This window comes from Saccoglossus kowalevskii, chromosome 7 (assembly GCF_978046115.1).
Source record: "Saccoglossus kowalevskii chromosome 7, keSacKowa6.1, whole genome shotgun sequence".
Classification (NCBI taxonomy): Eukaryota; Metazoa; Hemichordata; class Enteropneusta; family Harrimaniidae; genus Saccoglossus; species Saccoglossus kowalevskii.
Genome location: NC_140647.1, coordinates 14,051,357 through 14,071,804, shown reverse-complemented (window position 1 = coordinate 14,071,804; position 20,448 = coordinate 14,051,357). Strand labels below are relative to the sequence as shown.

Sequence of the window (20,448 nt, the reverse complement as noted above, 5' to 3'; positions counted from 1 at the left end):
ACTTCAAAGAAAATGTTGGAGTTGGGTATCACTGGACCAGAGGGACATGAAATGTGCCGACCAGAAGAGGTAAGCTACACGTCTCAATATATTCAGTGATTGTGATCATACCCTGATTGGTTAAGAAAAGATATACATGTAATGTATTACTCCCCAAACTTGATATCTGTATGTAATTTGTCAACTTCACTGAGTGTCTTATTAGAATTATCTTTAATTATTGTTTTTCCAACAGTTAAGAATTGTTTGTGAAGGCAATCATTAGCTGATTTCTTTTTAACTAGTTGCTGTGGAGTCCAATTAAAAAAAGATGGTTTCCAAAAGCTTAATTTCAAATTTTAGTTGTCCTATAATTCAGTTACTGGCCAGAAATATGACATTTATTTCAACTTTTGAACCTCACATTTAATAAATAGATGATAACTGAAAAAATAAATACTTCTTCCCGTCATGTGCCAATAAATGACTAACCTTATTAACCGTCCAGAATATCATAGATGCTTAGTATGTAAATTACCTATTACTTCAATGAATGCTGGGTAATTAAACTATAGATATAAGTCATCAATACTAATATTGTAGATACCGTTTTTATTTCAATGTTAAACACACATACTAGGTGGAGGCAGAAGCGGTAAACAGAGCCATTTGTATCGCTAGTCAGACATCTGTACCGTTGTACGTTGTCAAGGTGATGAGTAAGAGTTCTGCCAATATCATTGCCGCTGCACGAAAGAAAGGTGACAATTAAATGTATTATAGATGTTGCACAAGCACATTGTTGAGAGAGGTAAACTGTCTTGATTTTCCCCCACTGATATGATGAAACAAACAATAAATAAATAAATAAATATGAACTGAAATTTGAAACAAATTTTCAATGTCACACTATAGACACTATACCTCACTCAATGCTTGGATCAGGCACGTTCACATTATTTAAAGTAATTGTTGTCTTTGTTTTTTTGTCTTGTCTTTCTTTTATCTGCATGTTGTACTGTACGTCTACGCCGTCTAGGTTGAAGCCGAGGCGACAAATCGTGCTATAGTAATTGCCAATCAAGTGAACTGCCCACTTTACATTGTCCATGTGATGAGTAAAAGTGCAGCCAATGTTATATCAGCAGCAAGAAAGAAAGGTACCTGCTTGATACCAATTTCAATAAACTATGGATTTTGTCGCAGTTAGTTCCTGGGTTTGTCCCATGGCATTATGGATAGATATCATCTATATACATTCCCTGGTAGTGCTATATCCATTTCAGCTAAATAGTTCTCTTGTTAGTGTCCCAATAAACTAGCTATTGCACCCCACATGTGATTCTTTTCAAATCATAAAAATAATCATTCTATTTGTCATTGTGTCCATGTCAGGTCATATTGTCTTTGGAGAACCAATTGCTGCATCTTTGGCATGTAATGGAACTCATTACTGGAATAAATGCTGGCGTCATGCTGCTGGCTATGTTTTAGGACCACCGCTTAGACCGGATACTACAACTCCTGGTTATCTCATGGATATGCTTGCCAAGTAAGTAAAAAACATTTATACACCAAATAGGTGCTTCTGTGCATTGTATATGATTTTGATCTTGGGATCTTTGTACACTTTGCATTCTAATGATGTACAAATTGCATTGTACAAAGTAGTCTGTGCTATATAGGCCATTGTACTTTGTGTGCATGCACACAACTGGTTGGCAAGAACCTATTGTTCACTCAGCAAGATAAAACAATTGCATTTTCACTGCTTCTGTTATTAAATATACATGTAGCTGTCTATGTTGTAACAGCAGATCGCATGCTAGTGTTGATCAGTGAGATACATTTGTTATGCTAGTTGACAAAAATGTAAGCAAATGATGTCACAGTGCGACAGCGTATATCTTTACTCAATCTAAGGAGGACATGCAATGCATCTTCTTCGTATCACTTTATTGTAATTGCTGAAAATCCCAGTAGGGATAACTTGTCAATATTTAGTTATTACAATAATTTGAGTACACATGGTTGTCTTACTATGTTTATCATTTACAATTTATCATTAATGTACATTTTTTTGTTTCGATACAGCGATGAGTTACAGCTGACTGGTACTGACAACTGTACTTTCAACAGTAACCAGAAAGCTATGGGTAAAGATGATTTCACTAAAATCCCTAATGGCGTAAATGGTGTTGAAGACAGAATGTCAGTTATTTGGGAGAAAGGCGTTGTAAGTATTGGAATGATTTCTTGGTTGACATGATTTATGGGGGCGAAGCTGCGTCACAGAACGTTCTATGCTGCTAATACATGCTCCACTGTACCAAGTATTTCTATGTTCTCTGCGCAGGCTGCTGTGGAACACTGATTGAGGAGCTGGTGAAAATAAGTCAGGAAAACTGCTCAAACTCAACTCCACTAAATGTAGGGGTAGTCTTGTTACACAACACAACAACAATCCCAAAGTACTTTTTCCTCGCCTTTCCTTAGCTTCTCACTATATAACTGTATTTGCTCCATCATAAGTGCATCTCCAATAATGTATGTACATGTAAAAATTATTCCTGGTTCCATTAAATGTGAAGTGAAGTAAAAATTATCTTTTTAGCTTCTTACTGTTTAAACTATTGGCATCAAGAACATATTTGTATGTGAATTGTGTTTGGAAAACTTACAAATACAAAAGAAATAAAAATAGATGTAATGTAACTAACTCCCAAGATGTTGATATTGCTACATTTGCTCTCAATTGAGCAAATACAGTACTCAGAATTTTCAATATTAAGTGTGTTTATTTAAATCACATAAAAAATTTTGACAAATGCACATCCATTAGTTACTATTAGCTCATGTAGTTATATATAAAGAAGAAATGCAGTACGCTAACCCTGGTATTTCACTGGGTTTTTTTATGCTAGCACACTGGTAAGATAGATCCGTGTCGGTATGTGGCTGTGACCAGTACAAATGCTGCCAAGATCTTCAACATCTATCCTAGGAAGGGTGTAATCCAAGTTGGTTCTGATGCTGATATTGTTGTGTGGGATCCCGATCAGACAAGGACGATATCCAAAGATACCCATCACCAAGTATGTAAATAACGTGTTTATTTCCATCGGGTATATGATGTATATGCTGATGTGTTATGTTGTTTTTAAGTATATTTTACCACATTGTATCATAATGTGTGTTTTTGGTACTATCAGGGGGATTGTCATGTTCATTGCAAATCCTGGACAATTTGTTGAAGAGTAGAATTTACTTACAAATAGCAAATACATGTACTGTAAAATCTGTATTACCCCAGTAGAAGCTGCTGTAGAATGCAACAGAGGGGATGCGGTTTCTATTAGAACATCTACACATATGAGAAATGATGAATGTTTGGTTCTCAATTATTCATACAAATGAGTGTGGCTTTTATTGGAGTTGCGACTTCTAATACAGATCTAACATTAGTAACTTTTCAAAGCAAGTCCAATAACCTATGGTCAAATTGAGTCCAGTAACAGTTAGGTCACTGATCAAAATTGATCCTCAAACACTTGGGTCACAGATAAAACTCCAAGTCCAACACTGAAAGTTATTGTATTGTGAGGTGCCTAATGCCATCAATGGATTTTTCTTTGTTTACTATCTAGGCTGTTGATTTTAACATCTTTGAAGGAATGGAATGTCATGGTGTACCAGTAGCTGTTGTCTGTCAAGGTAGACTGGTCGTAGATGAAGGTGTGGTGAGTAGGGTTTTTTTCGTTAATCCCGGTCAGAAATGTTAGTGGTTTGATAATTCTAAGTCCCTCTGATCTGTGAAACCAAGTTTTCACTGTGACAGACTTTGGTACTTTCCATCCTACTGAAATTCATCTTTCGCTTATAAATAGGCTGATTAACAGTATTCACCTATGTAATATTTCCACCTTAATAGTGAGCCGAAAAGCTGGTTTACACAAGACAATTCTTGAGGAAATGTGTTGAGCAATGCATGATGCAACAGGACACAATAACGGCAGCTGACAAATGGGTGATTAATGGTCTAAAAAAATGTATAACATTTCTCGGGTGATGTTACGGTGATTATGTCATACAAACTGAACAGTGGTATTGCCTCTACAATTGGATTGTGGTACGCGACTTATAAATAAAACTCTTTATACTGCAAATAACTGAGAGTTGTCACTGTTTCCTTTCAGATGCATGTGACTCAAGGCGCAGGTCGTTTCATTCCAAATCCAGTCAACTCGCCAACTTGTTATTCGAAAATCAAACGTAGAGATGAGGTAAGAATCTAGTGTAACTGCCCTCTATGGTAGGTATCAATAATACATTGTGAGGGCGCTATTCTCAGAGCATGGTGTATATGATGCTGATCTTTTCATACTCTGGAAAAATCTTGTTTACAAAAGTACAGGCGAACTTGACTCGTGTGGATTAAAGCAATACTTCATAATTGTTTTTTACAGCTGAATCAACCAAAAGCCGTTGAGCGTGAAGCTTACGAGGGACCAGTTTATGATCCCTCCCAGAAAATAGAAAGCCCTTCGCCATCTGACCCACTCACCCACCACGATGAGGATTTAAGTAGTCGACCAACTTCACGTCATGGTGGTCGAGATCTACATGCGTCAACTTTCAGTTTGTCTGGTAAGTAAAATCAACAGCCTCATCTTATGGCGGTTCTCAGATCCCCATTGTCATTTGCATTTTCCAGCAAGTGAAAATACATGAAGACGGGCAGAAATGTGTGCTTTAGGGTTGATTTCCTTTTATTCTTACATATTTATTTTGATAATTTCGTCATAGGAAATGCTTTTGGTTGTCATGGTTTCAGTATAAATCATTGCCCTATGAGATTGTAAGTCATCTTGGTACTGGCACTGTGAATTACGCCCCAGCTTCAAATTTCATTAATCTTTTTCTTTCATCGTTTCTTTACTTTCATCTTTCTACTTTTCGTTGTCCCTGTATGTTTATGTGTTTCAGCTCTCGCATCCAGTCCAGTTTCCACTTACTTATCAAAACGATTTCAGATCTTTATAAGAGCCCTACTCTTAGTATCTTGGATACATTTATGTGGTTCAACCATCATCTTATCTACTGTCCCTTCTGTCCTTGAACAAAAAATATCAAATAAAAGTTTGTGACTTTTCAGGACATCTCATTATCACAGAAGTTTAAGATACAAATTTAATGTTTAATTGGATAGATATCATTTATAATTCGTATTGATGTAATGTAATGTTAAATTTTGTGATAATGTGAGAAGGTCCCTTAACTGTTATAGTTGGGTATATACGGTATTGGATAATAATATATATGCTTTATGCTTGACTCCTAAAAGTTACACATTGTAGTATTATCCTTAGAGTACTATTTTATTTATTTTTCTATACAATTTACAATAATTTAAATAATCTACAGACCTTGATCAAAATTTTGAAGAAAAATCTGGAAAAAAATTGAAGTGACAAATTTTGACTTTTGCTCTAAACTGTTTTGTACTTCAGTGACAAGTTTTTCATTTTTGCTGAGGAAAATAAATGTGAAATTCTTATTTATAGTAATTTTTCCCCCCAGAAATTACCAGGATGTGTGACTTTTAGGAGTCGTGCATATTAAAGGATGATTACTTCCAGATAATGGTCTTGCCATCATTGTTGTTGTTATTACAATTGTACAAATATTGACAAAACTTACCTTTCTAACCTGATTACAGTTGCATTCATGTTTTGCAAATATGTGGAACATCAATCCCAGATCAAACTAAAATAAATACATAAAATGCATAAAAATTAAGTTTTTGCTAAAAAGTATGATATATTAATAGTAGATTTCCTGCCTTCACTTTAACATTCATTTCGTTTTGAGAGTACTGATGGTTTTCATCCTGTATGCAAACATACCTACTATCTACTGTAAAAGTACTTTATATTCACTTGGAATTAATTTTCGCTGAAGGGATGATTTAGTGAAAATAAAATCCAGTGAATATACCTTTTTTCCCATATTTTACATTTAACTTATCAAAAATCAGTGAAAATAAATTCTATACAAAACAGCAGTAAAGTTTTTTCAGCAAAAATTGGTTCCAGCTAAAATACAGTATTTAACTGACATTCAAAGGCAAATAAAGCCTTTTAACTCAGTCTATTGTGCACAAAATAGGTCTATTTAAATTTGTAGTTAATTTCTCATTCAATACTCATCCAAATCTTGAAATTGGTGTATATATATATATCAGGGGATGGTATTTGACAGATTTGCAAAGTGGGAATGCAACTTACATGTAATCCCAATTAATCCCCCCTCCCCTCTATTGGTGTGATGTTAACTTGCATGCCATCCAAGATTGTTGAAACGAGGATAAAACTATAACTTACCTGCACCTGTAGTGAGTGAATGCATGTCAATTACCACGTGTGCTTAATTCCTTTAGGTCGGCAGGTGGATGATCATGTGTGTCCACGAGCCTCACATAAGATAACCAACCCACCCGGTGGGAAATCTAGTATCATGTTTGGGAACAGTAACTAAGTGTCCATGCACTAGACATACGTATGCTAAGTAATGATTTCATTATACTCATTCAGTGTTAAGTCTGTAAGCGTGATATCTTAGTGGAAAAAACTCTATAATTATTTGTTCATTTTATTTTATGTTTACGACAGTAGACTTGACAACCCTGATGGTAGGATAATTGATCGGACCCGATCAACGTTTGCTTGAATCGCACACAAAAATGACACGCTTCTAGAGTTATTCTTTGACTGCAAAATGCACATCTGTACTGTATATTTCATTTGAAAAGCATTTCCTCATAAGACCAGACGTGCACGGGACGAATATAATAAAGAGTATACTCAGCTTCTGATTGGACACAGACAAAGTTGCGCTTGTACACTGTCGTAAACATTCATAAAATATTGCACAGTGATATCAATAATAGATACGCTACCGTAAAGTAACACTGTCATCATCGTAACTGCACATAAATCATTACTTAGCGACCAGTATTCAGAGAGCTGGTGCGCAATCATTTGTCTGATTTCATCACCATTCAAGGCTTTCCAAAATGAAGTACAACAACATTTACTGCCCATTTGCATTTTGATAGACTGCGTAATGTGTACAGTATTGATTAAAACCAACCTAAAACAATATTAGAACAGTTGCACACAAATACATCTGCAGTTCTGATGACAATGTACCTTTAAGTTTCTGAACACATTGAAATGTTCGAAAAGTGTCACAATTATTGGTGAATTATTTTTCCGATTCTCTGACAGAATTGCTTGTAAACTGTCATAAACATTTTTATAAAACTAACTGCATGTATAAATGTAATTAAACTCTAATTTGTCACCAGTTATTTTCAGGTTACATGAGATATAACCCAACTTTTTTACAGGAATTTCTTCAACTGACTAAAACATTTTTAGCTGGAATGAAATAGTTAATTATGCTTTTGGTTGTTAATTATTGATGTGGCTAATTAACATTAACTTCAATTATATAATCAGATTATTAATAGTTTATTGCATGAGAGTAAAGCTGAAATTATCTGTTTTATTTTCGTAATAATTAATTTCCCCATTTATGCAGTATAACGTCATCAACCCCCATAAAGTTTGTTAACATGCTTCCCATTTTTGCATCAAATCTTCAAAGTGTTCACCCCCCTCCACCCAGCCACACACACATCCCCCACCAGACTATAATCAGTGGAGGAAAGATAATCCAACTAACATCCAGAGAGTGACAGATACCCATATATCTCATAAAGTACATCTTTGCGACAAGTGAAAACAATACAAATGTATAGACAAGTGACAGTAGATCAGACAAGAGAAATATCACATTTACTCTATTAAAAAAAGCATAAATGTACTGTATTAAAAGTGAACATGATCAAAAGTATGTATATAATATTAAAATATTAATAACAATTGCTATGGGTTTTAATGTGTGAACCAGATTCTGTAAAAGGGTTAATTATTCATAGGGTTTTAATTTTGCTTATTTTGCTGACTGGAAATTGTGCTAAATTAAAACCCAGTGATTTTGGTTTTGTCTTGCGGTAGTTTTCCAACAGAAAATCCAGTCTGCTTTTCAGTGACTTTATTATTTCCTAAGATCCTCAAAATTTTCAGCAATTGTTTTCACTATGAGCAAAACTAAAGACAATTTTTCTTGCAAATTGCAGATATTATCATATGTTAAGGATTTCTAATAAAACCATGGCGATAATACAGCTAATGACATTGCATGTAAATGTCTTTGTTTTTCAGGTTGACAGCAAAGTAACTAACTGTTGCATGTAATTAACCGCACCTTCTCATATCAATAGGTAGTGAATAATGACAATCAATCTTCCAGTACACCTCGTCACAATTCCCCCTCCTTCACTCCCTCCCTCTCCTTCCCTCTCTCCACACACAATCACAGATTAAATGTCACTCTCTATTCGTCCTTCCTCTGTTCATTTCACTTCCTTCCTATCTATGCATTTATTGAGACTGATGTAATCAATAGTTACGGCATGTACTAATGTGTTGTGTGCTACTCATGTTGTGTTATTGATTTTGAAGTGGCATGATTTACATGACTAAAATTAATCAACCTGTTTTGAATGACAAGTAATATAGCTATATTGTGGTGTGTCCTTGCAACATCATCCCATCACTGGATTTTTAACACTCTTGTCACGAGTGAAACTGAAGTACATATACCGGGGTATGTCATGGGTATTTGTGAAACCAAAAAGGAAATCTACTAAAATTTTACTATTTTCAATTTGGACATATTTATATAAAGGCCACCTGCCTATAGTGACCACCTTTGTGCAGTTCCAGTGCAATTTACATGTAAAGTTACCTGTATATAAATACTGTCCAGTGTGACCAGTGACTGTTAATAGCATGTATGAGTCTGGATACGGTAGTATACGCACAACAGTTTAAAATGAGCCACACGAGATTTGTTTTGATTTTTGCAATATTTGAGGAACGCAAAACTAAAGGCGAAATAATCAAATGAATTAAAACTGTATGTTTAGAAAAAGAAAGAAGTCATCTTTAATTTTTTTCAAGAAACCTTGAACCCAAAACATATCTATTTTAATTGCCTTTAGTGTCTTCAAACTGACATTTCCAATTATATCAAGGCAAACAAACATGACAAGTTGTCCTTTAAACTGAGAAATTGTCATATTTTCATTTATGTATTTAAACATCGGTTGTCATATAAAGGTTACTTGTCTCTAAAGGACAATTTATAAAAATGATTACCGGTACATTCATTATTTGTTAAAATCAACAGCGCTCTCTATCTGCATTTAAGGTCCAGTCTAGGAGTGTCTCGCATCACTCGACATTAAATCATCACTCCCTTATTGAATCGTCACTGATGCCTTACACTTTATCCAGAGTGGACTCCAATGAGTGTTTCTTTTTTATCTTATAGGCAGCAGGGACTCGGAATCATCTCCTGACAGTCCTAGACATGCTCAGCGTCGCGTGCTAGCGCCCCCTGGAGGCAGATCTAGCATTCACTTTTAAACCATATTATTCTCTGTGTTGTAGTGAAATGCTCTTGTGTCTATTTAGTCTGTTTTTATGTAATAATGTTAAATTGAATGGAAAAAAAAAAAAAAAAGCTTGTGCCTCATACTGTACTGTGTGTATAAATGGTTTGGTAATATTGGAAATTATTCCACTTCTAGTTAGTTAGTCAGTCAGTTACTCAGTTGGTTTGTAGATAGGCAAGTAGTGTACTGTGTTGAATTCCAAATGCAGTCGGCAAACGAGCAAGAAACTATGTGCAGCAGAGATTGTGTATTGATGGATAAAACAAATGGTTTCACAACCTCCAAGTTCATGTTCTGTAAAATGCCATATAAAATTGAATTAAAGTCATGTGGTGTCAGCGAGCAAACATGGCAAGTACATTCACGAAAAGCAGAATGGCAAAGTGGTACGTTTAATCTGAACCATTTGACAAAGAAATGTGACAAAGTTCTAACTCGACTGCAATTATGATAGGTGGTGCTTTTGTAACATGTGCAAGGTCCATTGCTTAATTTCCATGTTGCAATCTCTTGTTCTTGTTCGTCTTTCATTTAAGCTTATTGTTGGTAAAATGCCCACGACAAGACAGGGTTATCTAATCTCGCCAGAGATTTTTAAAATGATCAAAAAATTATTATTCATAATTGTAATATGATAAATAAGTGTTAACATTTGAGGGGGAAATTAAAAATGTAATTTTCATCAAATCATTTCATCTTTGAGGTGTTAAATAACAAGTACATTTGACCGATCATCTTTGTAAATGGACGTTAGCTTATGGTACTCTGTTTGTCAAGTTAAGAAGCGTTCCTAAGGAGCTCTGAGAATTTGAACCAATTAAAAGTTCAGTTGATCTTTAGTTGGCGCACTTCAAAGTTTCCTTTTCACTTTTTTTCTCACAACACTATCATTTGGATCCATCCTGTATTATTTCAGTGGGGTGGGACTTTATCCATGAAAAAAAATTCATGCACAATTCTATGGTGTTAATGTCTCAGTATTGAGCGTAGTTAATGTTTGGGGTGATGGATCACATCAGTTTGTTGAACACAGTACCTCCATGTAAAATTTGACATTTAGTCCCTGCTACCATGTACTAAAGTATTTGACAATTTCACTGAATTTACACACAACAGTTTTTCATTGATATTTTAAGGTCAAAATGGATGAACTTTGTTCATCATGGCCATTGCATGAAATTGCACTTTATACGTCGTCCTAGGATCACATTTATAGTTAATACTGAAATATTGTTTTTTTCTAAAATACAGGTTTTGAGTTTGTTCTTTTTGTTGTACTTTTCAGGTAGTTTCACCCCAGGTGTGTTGTATTTTGACTGGGGGGAGGGGGGAGTTGTGTCTACATTTTATATGCAACAAACTTTCTATATTTTGCCCTCTTTCTGTATTTTCCTCCCATTTCATATCGTAGAACCATGTGGTGATGTAATTTTATCACAATTCCAGTGCCTTGGGCATTTTTAAAACTCTATTTAGACACATCCTGTGTCTTGTTATAATGTCAGTTTAGTTTCATTCCAGATCTTTTTAAGTACAGTCTGTGCTTCCATCATTTTTTTTTCCTTCAGTACACCAGAGTCAGTGCTATATTTAGTTCTGTGTGGTGTGCTCAGTCAACTCTGCAGTATTGTGGGTGCACACTCTGATAATGATTTTGTTTTTTTGAGGCTTGAATATGAAATAAAAGATGTAATGCGCAATGTATTTTGTGTTTCTTTCTTTCTGCAACTACCCTCTAAAGATTATAGACCTGCAATTTATGAATATGGAACAATGTTTTTTTGTCAGAAAATGTACATGGTGTATGAAAAAAATTTGTGGTGATGGGGACACTCTTGCTTTCTGTACATTAATAATGAAATATTCCCTTTTAAGCTTTTAAGAGCTACAGTTTACCAGGAACTGACATGTAAACAAAGTCATGCCAAAAACCAACTATAGTTGGCGCTCTAACCATGAACAGCAAACAATACTGTCGCTGACAAGACTCTTTCATCGACTTTCCCAATTTTGGGGGATTTCTGTATCTGCTTTATGGACACATTGTGTTTGGTAAATTTGGCTGAATCTTGTCAGGTTTCTATTTTGATTGCCTGTTTAGGTATTTTCTGTCCCGAGATGAATAAAAACATTAAAAAAAGTTGCGTTTTGGTGGGCGTACGCACCACCGAAAAAGGCCATTTTTTCCCCGTTATTTCACCACTGCACAACGCCCTCTTTTGATGAAACCTGTAAAGTTTGTGACCCTCTAATATTTCAGATAAAAAAAATCGCCTCACAGCCATAACATAATTGCTAGGACTAAGCTGGATTGGTGGTAACTGTGGAACTTTATTCAGAACACGACGGATACATAGCATGGAATACAGTTTTCTCATGATGTCGGTCATCACACAAGTATGAATCTCGTCCTTGTATATATCTAGTGTCCTAGTCCTAGTTTTTTCCTAGTTCATTCTGATGACGCCCACAATTAAATGTCATTGGCTAGAACTTTATAACTTATCAAATAGCATCTTCGCCAGCTAAGGTGTTGGCCGATCGACATTTATTTTGCGATGCCTACTGGGTAGTGTGTGCCAACACCCTGCTTGTCGTGATGTTAGAGCAGCTATAGGGGCATTTTTTTTGACGGAAATGTCTGTTATCATTTAGTTTTTTTTTGGTTTTGAATGGTACCATTTTTGTCTGAAAAAATGAAATCTATCATGTAACCTGTTTCTCAGACATGCCTGGGTAGAGTTGTTTCAAAATTAGCACAATAATTTATATTCATATACAGTGCAGCTTAGTTTGCTGTGTCTGATTTAATTTAATTTGGTGCTGAAACAATCATATAATATGTCATTGGGAATTACTTTATAAGTTATGTATGATCCCTATTGCTGGGTATTGCAGTGTTATAACGTGCATCATTTCGATCATCATTCATTTTTTTATTCCATTCTTTTGAACAGATGAGATATAAATAGAGATTTACCAAGATGTGTGACCTTTTGGGGGTATTGCATCGTGTATATTGACCCCATGTGGATTTAGTACAGATTTAGTACAGCAAACCATTGGAAACACAAAATTCAAATGCTGCTACATATAAGGGTACTCTTGGCATAAAAAAGTGATTGTAACATACTCTATGAAACTGAAACTGACAAAAAATATGGAGGGAGTGAATACAGTAAATGTTCTGTCAAAATAAATCATATTTGCATGACAATTTCAGTACTTGAGACATTATATATGCCAGTCGGACACCGACATAGTCGGCATGGAACCAAAAATTACAAGTCGCCTCCATAGGCACACACAGCATCCAAAGATTAGTGAAGACTTGCATTACAATTTTCTGCCTTCCGATGAATTGATCGATAACATTTATTTTGAAACTGGATACGTTATGCTACATATGATTGGATATTGATTCCACGTAAGCAAATTCCAAAATTAGCTCTCATATTAAAAAAATCGCCAGGTGTGAATTTATAATGTCATTAGGATTTCTACACGAAAGTTATATAAAATCAATCATTGTTTTTTTATGTATAATAAATCAGACTTATCAGTATATGGTAATATTCTTGCTCGTAAAATGCACCGTTGATATCCTCATTAAATAACGTTGTTCAACACGTTTATATACAATGGCAGGTCAATATATCACTTATGTTATTTATTTAACAAATCCTGGCTATAATTTGGTTTTAAAAGGCTCACTAAACACATTCTTATATTCCGACTGTACCACCATCATTAAAATAAGCTGACATATTCAGATATCACATTGGCTGTCTCACTGTAACGTCATATGTTTACATTCATGCAAGGCAGCAATGCTAATCAACACAGGCTCACGATCTGATGCGATAACATTGCACATAGTTTCTTTAATTTATTAGCATGAACACATTGTGTGTATAATTAATAACAACCAACAATTTCGTTTTATTTTATTATCGAGTGCAGTGTCATAGTGGCATACTCAAATATTTAGCTGTTTTAGAATTATCTTTTCAATGTTTGAAATTATAAAATAATGGGAGGTGTTGGGCCAGATCATCACATTTCCCAACCTGACTGATAGAGGACGCTCTGATCTCATTGATCATCCCCACTTTTTACCGACATATCATCAGTGGAGAGGATACAGCCATATGATATAGTGCAAAAACTGAGAAAAGGAAGAAAACATGCCCTGTGTGACCAATTCGGTGCTTGTGTTGTTTAAAATACATTATTTGCTCACTGTAATGCACACAGTACTGAGTGCAGTAGTGGGAATGGGTGAAACATTTATTTTCTGAGAACTTAGTTACATGGTAACCACGAGGTTAACGCTGGTCTTTTGTCGTTTTATGGTTGGCAAACTGATTTATTGATGACTATAGGTTGATCAGGTTGTTTACTATGGACCGACTTATCTGCCACTCTGTGTTGTTGAAACGCTAATGACTAGAGAGTATGTTCTCCAACGAGTTCAATTTGCCCTGCAAGTGCTAATAGTGTGATCTCATTGGCCTGGGAACCCTTTTTGTTGAGGGCAACGACAGGGAAACTTTTTTTTTTAGTGGAAACTGTACTTACATAAAAAAATATCGCAGGGTGAGCGAGACAGCCTTTCGAGCAGGGTATAATAAAAAAACGTATTGGGGGGGGGGGGATAACATCTGCTAAATGTAGGAAGCCGTGTGATATCAATAACTGATCGGTTGAGTGGTTGATGTATTCAAGATGCCCATAAAAGACAATGACTCGATGAATTACGCCACCAATCGGGGAGGGGAGTAGGCAAAAAAGTGTTTTTTAATGAGGACAGGGGAAAGATGATTTTGGTTAGCAGGAGGGGAAAATAATTTGTTTAAAGATGGAGGGTAGCTTATAAACAGCTTTTAATTTCCCCTCGTTCATTTATATTAATTAGGATATTTTAAAAGACCCATAAAATTTTTTTTTTTCCAGAGAATTGACTATTTCAATTTATTGCCCGTTGACTGCACCTGAGAATACATATGGATTGACATGGTACAGTGCAATGCCGTCATAGCCCTTTGCGCTTTCCCTTCCACAGGTAGCCTTCATATTCGTGGTCACTGCGCACGTTCATTTGCAGTTGTTTTACATACAAATTTACCACAAAGCGTAAAATAAATTATTTGTGACAGCAGAACTTTTTCTTTTAATGTCTGACTTTCGTAGAAACCTTAATACAAACAATTTTATCGGGGACTACGTTGTGAAAGAAAATTTTACTGTAGTAAAATGGCGCACTAAAACGTACGTATTTTGTCGTATATATTTAGGTGATAAACACTACAAATTGACTTTTAAAGGATTTGCTAACATTTCCATTTGTCATGTTTTCTGGTGAATATTGCTATTCCCATAGAACTCAAAGCTTAACTTTGTTAACCTACAGTGACTTGTAGTTCGAATATATTTGAATATGCAAATGAGTCGTATGCAAATCTAATGTATGCAGTGATGATCATAAGTAGCGCGCATCGAGTTGTGCTGAGTTCGGAGACAGCGGTGCGCGTCTTAGCGACTTAGAGTATTCTGTGACGTAGCGCCGCCCGAGAACAGAAACGCATATAACATACTTGCATTGTCCACGGGGAGTAGATAGTACCTAATTATGAAATAATTCATATGCTATCGCGAGAACGACCTCGAGCTCGATACAACGTATACGTGATGATAATGTAATAATATTCTTCATTGTATACTTAACTGTCTTCATTAGCACACAAATTAGATTCGAAATTATGCCTCCAACGATCAGTATCAAAGTTCCCGGCACAGTGTACTGTATCACCAATGAGAATAACATCCAAAAATACGTGTACCCCCCCCAAAAAAAAACCTCGCTCAACCACTCATACAAACACATAATTACCGGCATATTATGATTATTGCCGCCATTTATATGTTGGATGACTTTGAACATATCTTGAAATATGTAAACCACTTACATATTAAACATTTTCAGAAAAATATACAACTATATTCTTCTTTGTTTTCTAAGACACAAACGCCGATGCTTTGAACACCCCGGCCACTTGATTGACAAACCTCTGCAGTTTTTTTTTTAATTGAACGCGATTATTCATTGCATTTGCAAGTGTGAACCCATTCCGCTTCATTCCGTGGACAAATGACTTACAACAGTACGTGTAACGACGTTTATACGCGTAAACCCATTGTCAGTCTCCTAACTTTTGTTCAATGTGTAAAACACTGTGGCTTACGAGCCTAAATGTGAAAATAAAATTAAAATAAATGCTGTTTCCTTGTATTTTAATTTTCTTCTTAGAAGTCAAGTCATGTTGAATGGAAAGTTCAATTCTATTCAAATCTACTTTTAGATAGGAGAATCATTTCACTGCACCTGGACTTCTGGCGCCACTCACCGATATTCATATAACCTATGGGTTAATTGAAAACAGTTTTAGACCCGCCTTTCCGGGTTAGTAATGATTAGTTCGCATCTCAGAAACACGACGGCTAAGTCTCGCAGTGTACGATACCTAACGTAACGTGATAGCCGTTTTACGTCACCCGTACGTCATATCATGAATAAAACATGAGCGATCCAACCTAGTGTACATTCGTTTCTTTGTAAATCCTAGTTCATAATTCGTTACATTCAGTATTGATAATTCATTTTTCCAAGGTAAAGTTGTAATCGACGACACAGTTTCATGAAACAAAAATGTTTGCATATTGATTGATCTTTGGGCTGTTATTTTGTTTAGGGGCTTGTAACAATGTGTCAAAACCGGGCCACTCAGTGGTTATCGAAGGAAACATTCATGTCGGAAAGCCAGTTAACGCGACCAAAACAATATGAATACAATAACTAGAGCACTTTGAATAGTTTGACTACTTATATGCAAGACACGTACTGTCGTAAACTGTAATTATTTTTAGGGTAATGATATATAGCATCAACATAAATACGGAAAATGTGCTTTTTCAAAAAAAATTGTGCCAGGTGTAAAGCGGATATAATTTGCAACTGAAATATATGATTTTCTACCGTACAGTTGAGATGAAGATAACTCATATTTCCAGTCGCCCCTCTCCCTCACGGGACAGGAGATCGCCTTTTATTTATGATTCAACAGCTCAAAGTCGTAAAGTGTTCACGTAAATTGATGATACAAGCTGTCGATCTCTGATATCAGGTGTGTGGTCTTTGAACGCTCCCTTTATGAGATACCTCATTCGATCAATCATATGTTCTTTTCAGCGTGTTTTATAATTGATGTAAATGTGCCAGCAATTAAAACAAACTATTTAATCACGATACTGTTTTCCAACTCCCTCGACGAAGATCACTGCGTGTCTCAGTTACGTGCATAACGAGTTTAATATCATTCTGTTCGATCGATACTGTAGTATTTCTGTACACTCGCTTACAGTCGATTCATATAATGTGTGTATAAACGAACATGCACAAATTGCCGTAAACGTACATACCAATGATGTCAGCATTTGCCTTCCGCCAAAACGTCATCGGTATACGTAAATAAGTCACTGTAGTACGTAAACGTAATCTGGATTAATTTTGTATAGCTTCTTATACCCGATCGACAGAATGATTAGACGTCATCATCTCGTCACATCTCATGGCTTCATGTCAACAATACCTTATAAGCGTTACATGGTGTATCTTATACGGGATCGGAAAGAAAGCGATGACGTCATTAAAGCGCTGTGGTCGTCGCGCAGCGCGTGTTCAAATTTCATGTAAATAAACAATGTATTTTACACGCGTTGTATACGTCACTATGAGTCCCATATCGAACAGGACGCGGCACGACGACTGCCGCCCTTTAACTTTCCTTCTGTGTCCTAATTCAGTTTCTCAGTACCATTCGCACATTTTATCTACAGTTTCGCCCACTTTAGCATATGCAATTATCGTAACGGATGGATGTAGTAGTCATAGGCGTAGGCCTAGCGGTCTAATCTAATTTTACCTGGCATTTGAGCAATGTTTAATACAACAGCTGTTCAAGCGTGAGAGGGGCGCCATGCACTCACTCTCTGAATTCACTAGAAATATAACAGCTTAGAAAGAAAATACTGACAATTTTAAAACGTCTGAATAATCTGCTTTTAAAAATCCGTGTACAATAATATTCTAGTTGAATTATAGTAAGCAGTACACGAGGTGTCTTGTCTCAAATAATCCAATTATAAATGGACAGTTTATATAGTTAGGCTTATCTAAAACGCACAATTGAATCTCTCAATGCCTGTCTCAGAATCGTCACCTATAGTGCAATATATAGTGATATGCAATTTCCGGTTAGCATATCCGTAATTGACACCGAACATTAATAGAGCCCGTAATTTGGTAGCCGTCAGACAGAGTAAATAGGCAAAGCATTCCGTAATCAGGTCGCATTTCAAAATTGTTAAACGCTGCTGAGACCGATAAATATAATTTATAGAAAATGGTAGTTGGTAATCGTAGTCCTCCAGGTTAGTACTTATTCAATAAAACCAGACATTTGGAACAACGTAACTTTTTTTTCAGTGATAGAAATGAATAGATATAATTAATGTCTATCATTGCGAAAGGCATTTTCTAATTGGACGACAGCTGTTTTATAGCATGTTTCCCAGAAATGCTCGTGGGACCGAAACCTGTAAATGTCCGTCTCTATCATGCACACAATCACTTCAACGAAGGGGGTGGGGTAGTTTAGAATTTCAAAGGGAAATTATTTTCCCGTTTCTCTGCATAAGCATTTCTAATCTAGCCCCGATTCGAAAAGAATTATCTGTCGACCTCTTAACATTACAGAAAGTGACGTGCATAGATATATCAATTAAGACGGATTATTATTTTAATGTAATATTTAGCTCTTCGAGAGAACTTTGCTCACTCAGTGAGTCGTGTACGTTTCGTTTAAACTACATCATGTACGACAGTGGGGATTCACAATACATTTTAATACACACGGATGCCAGAGATATATGCTCCAATTCCGGTCATTCATTTTTTGTGAATAACCAACAGCTGTTGTCATGGTGACCTATATTCCATGAACAGCTGGCTTCCGTCTAAACATGAAAAAAATGACGATTTGTTTTCGTAGACGTTTATTTATATGTATAGCTATTGTAATCTATAATCGACTTAGAAATAATAATGAACACCATGCACACACAGTCGGGCGATGTTTTACTGTAATCGTACTAATTCCACCAAACAGAGGCGAATGTCGAATGTCAAAGATGACCTTGGATTTTTTTTCCCAAGGCCGTTGATTGAAGGACCAGTTTGTTTTCCAGTAGTAACGTGTTTTAATCAAACGGAGAACATAATTCAGTATAAAGAATTGTGCGTGTCTGCCTGGTACAATCAGAGAGAATCCTTCGTCCTGGGCATCAATGTGAATGCATTGTACCGTATAACGGAGGATAGGGAGTAAAATCATTCATAGGACACGGTGATCGCGCCGCATCGCCGGGAGTTATCGTTTGAACGCGTGATCCAGGATGATCAGCATGCTTACTTCCATTTGCGATTCATGGTTGACTTGTTGATTTACCATGACATTTGGTAAACTGTCGAACATCTATAGGGTATTAACGAGACTGGTGACGTCATTTCGTAAGTTATTGAGATCCAACGAAGAAGCATAACATGACGATGGGTAATCCACGATACGAGCAAGACATATCGACTCTCTAAATATCGAAAGTCAAACAGCATACTCACAATTATCGCTGCTATATGGCGATATTCGCAAGGGAAATCATCACTGATTAATAAAGTCAGAATTATTTAATTCACCGCTAGTTTTTTCATTCATAGCAATGTCGTAGCCTTCTTTGAGGCAATCTTTGATATAAAAAAACAAAAGCTTCCAAGATTCCTCGACTTCTGTTGTGAATCTCTGCCCCAGTTCCTCTTGCCATACACTTAACATGGCTTCCTCAAAGGCGTCGAAGTAGTCCGGTTTGAAACCTTTGAAACGTACATGTGTTTTGGCAAGTTTAACAAGCAGTGGTCTCAGCGCGTTGTCTAAATCGTTCAAATTATCGATGGCTGCTCCTACACTCTGCATAAACCGAGACGAGTGCATCCTGAAATGCGGATTTGCCGAAAGATTGTCTCTTCCCTCAATGTCTCTTGTCGGAAACATATACTTGATTTCTGGGTGCGATTCAAAAATATTAATGAAGATCTTCTGTCCGTTTTCTGTCATATCATTCGCCAGTGGTCGCCATGTTTTGCGCACAATTCTTTTTTGCCGGTCGTCTAAGAGGTGTTTGTCGTCCACTGGAGTTTGGAAATCGCGTTCGTTAATAGATGGTGTGCATCCCATGGCGCTTGGTTATCAGAGTGATATTACAGAACAGATTATTGCAGTCACAGTATCGAGTATGTCGTTCTCCATCAACGTTTTGCAGACTAATCGTAACCTTCCTTCCGTATCGCTCGTTCTCCACGTTTGACTCTTGATAATGGTTCGACCCGTACTTATAACCGGGATAGTACGCACAGTGTTGAATAACCACTGTTTATATGCAAATTAGAAAAAAAAATTTTTAACCTCTCGCCGAGTCAGTAATATACGTAGCACGTTGCGTGGTCTTTCTTCACGTACTTCCTTCATTATTGAAAAACAAACATCATGAGCAAACCGGAAGTCATGCGTGGATGATGCATTTATCTCTATAGCAACCAGTACGTCTGCCACTTCCCAACCTCGACCTGTTGGTTGGGATAATTCACTATATAGTATGTATAAATTTCTCCCTCAGAATTCCACTCTTCCTCAATGCCGTTTTATAACCTCTAGGTCACATGATTTGTCCAAGTACCACTTTAAAGGTAGCGGGAGTATTATTTTCATAGA

At 36.2% G+C, this 20,448-nt stretch overlaps 2 protein-coding genes across 6 annotated transcripts in view; one reads left to right on the top strand and one right to left on the bottom strand.

The window, feature by feature from the left end:
- LOC100372131 (dihydropyrimidinase-like) overlaps nt 1-9,986 on the top strand; it is a 47,630-nt gene extending 37,644 nt beyond the window's left edge. For 2 of the 5 annotated variants that reach the window (XM_085501135.1, XM_085501131.1), the window contains 10 exons: nt 1-69; nt 1,019-1,139; nt 1,375-1,531; nt 2,074-2,215; nt 2,904-3,074; nt 3,627-3,719; nt 4,176-4,262; nt 4,446-4,626; nt 6,419-6,546; nt 9,445-9,586. In XM_085501135.1, the coding sequence (XP_085357261.1) occupies nt 1-69; nt 1,019-1,139; nt 1,375-1,531; nt 2,074-2,215; nt 2,904-3,074; nt 3,627-3,719; nt 4,176-4,262; nt 4,446-4,626; nt 6,419-6,516 (1,119 nt within the window). In that variant the 3' untranslated portion in view covers nt 6,517-6,546; nt 9,445-9,586. Of the gene's footprint in view, nt 70-619; nt 741-1,018; nt 1,140-1,374; nt 1,532-2,073; nt 2,216-2,903; nt 3,075-3,626; nt 3,720-4,175; nt 4,263-4,445; nt 4,627-6,418; nt 6,547-9,444 lie in introns of all 5 variants that reach the window. The other 3 variants (XM_085501133.1, XM_006821950.3, XM_085501134.1) reach the window with 3 other exon arrangements.
- An 8,679-nt stretch (nt 9,987-18,665) lies between these two features.
- Nucleotides 18,666-20,062, bottom strand: LOC102801876 (neuroglobin-like). Its single transcript, XM_006821955.2, has one exon. The coding sequence runs from the start codon at nt 19,912-19,914 to the stop codon at nt 19,345-19,347; it is 570 nt and encodes a 189-aa protein (XP_006822018.1). The 5' UTR covers nt 19,915-20,062; the 3' UTR covers nt 18,666-19,344.
- Nucleotides 20,063-20,448: the final 386 nt, after the last annotated feature.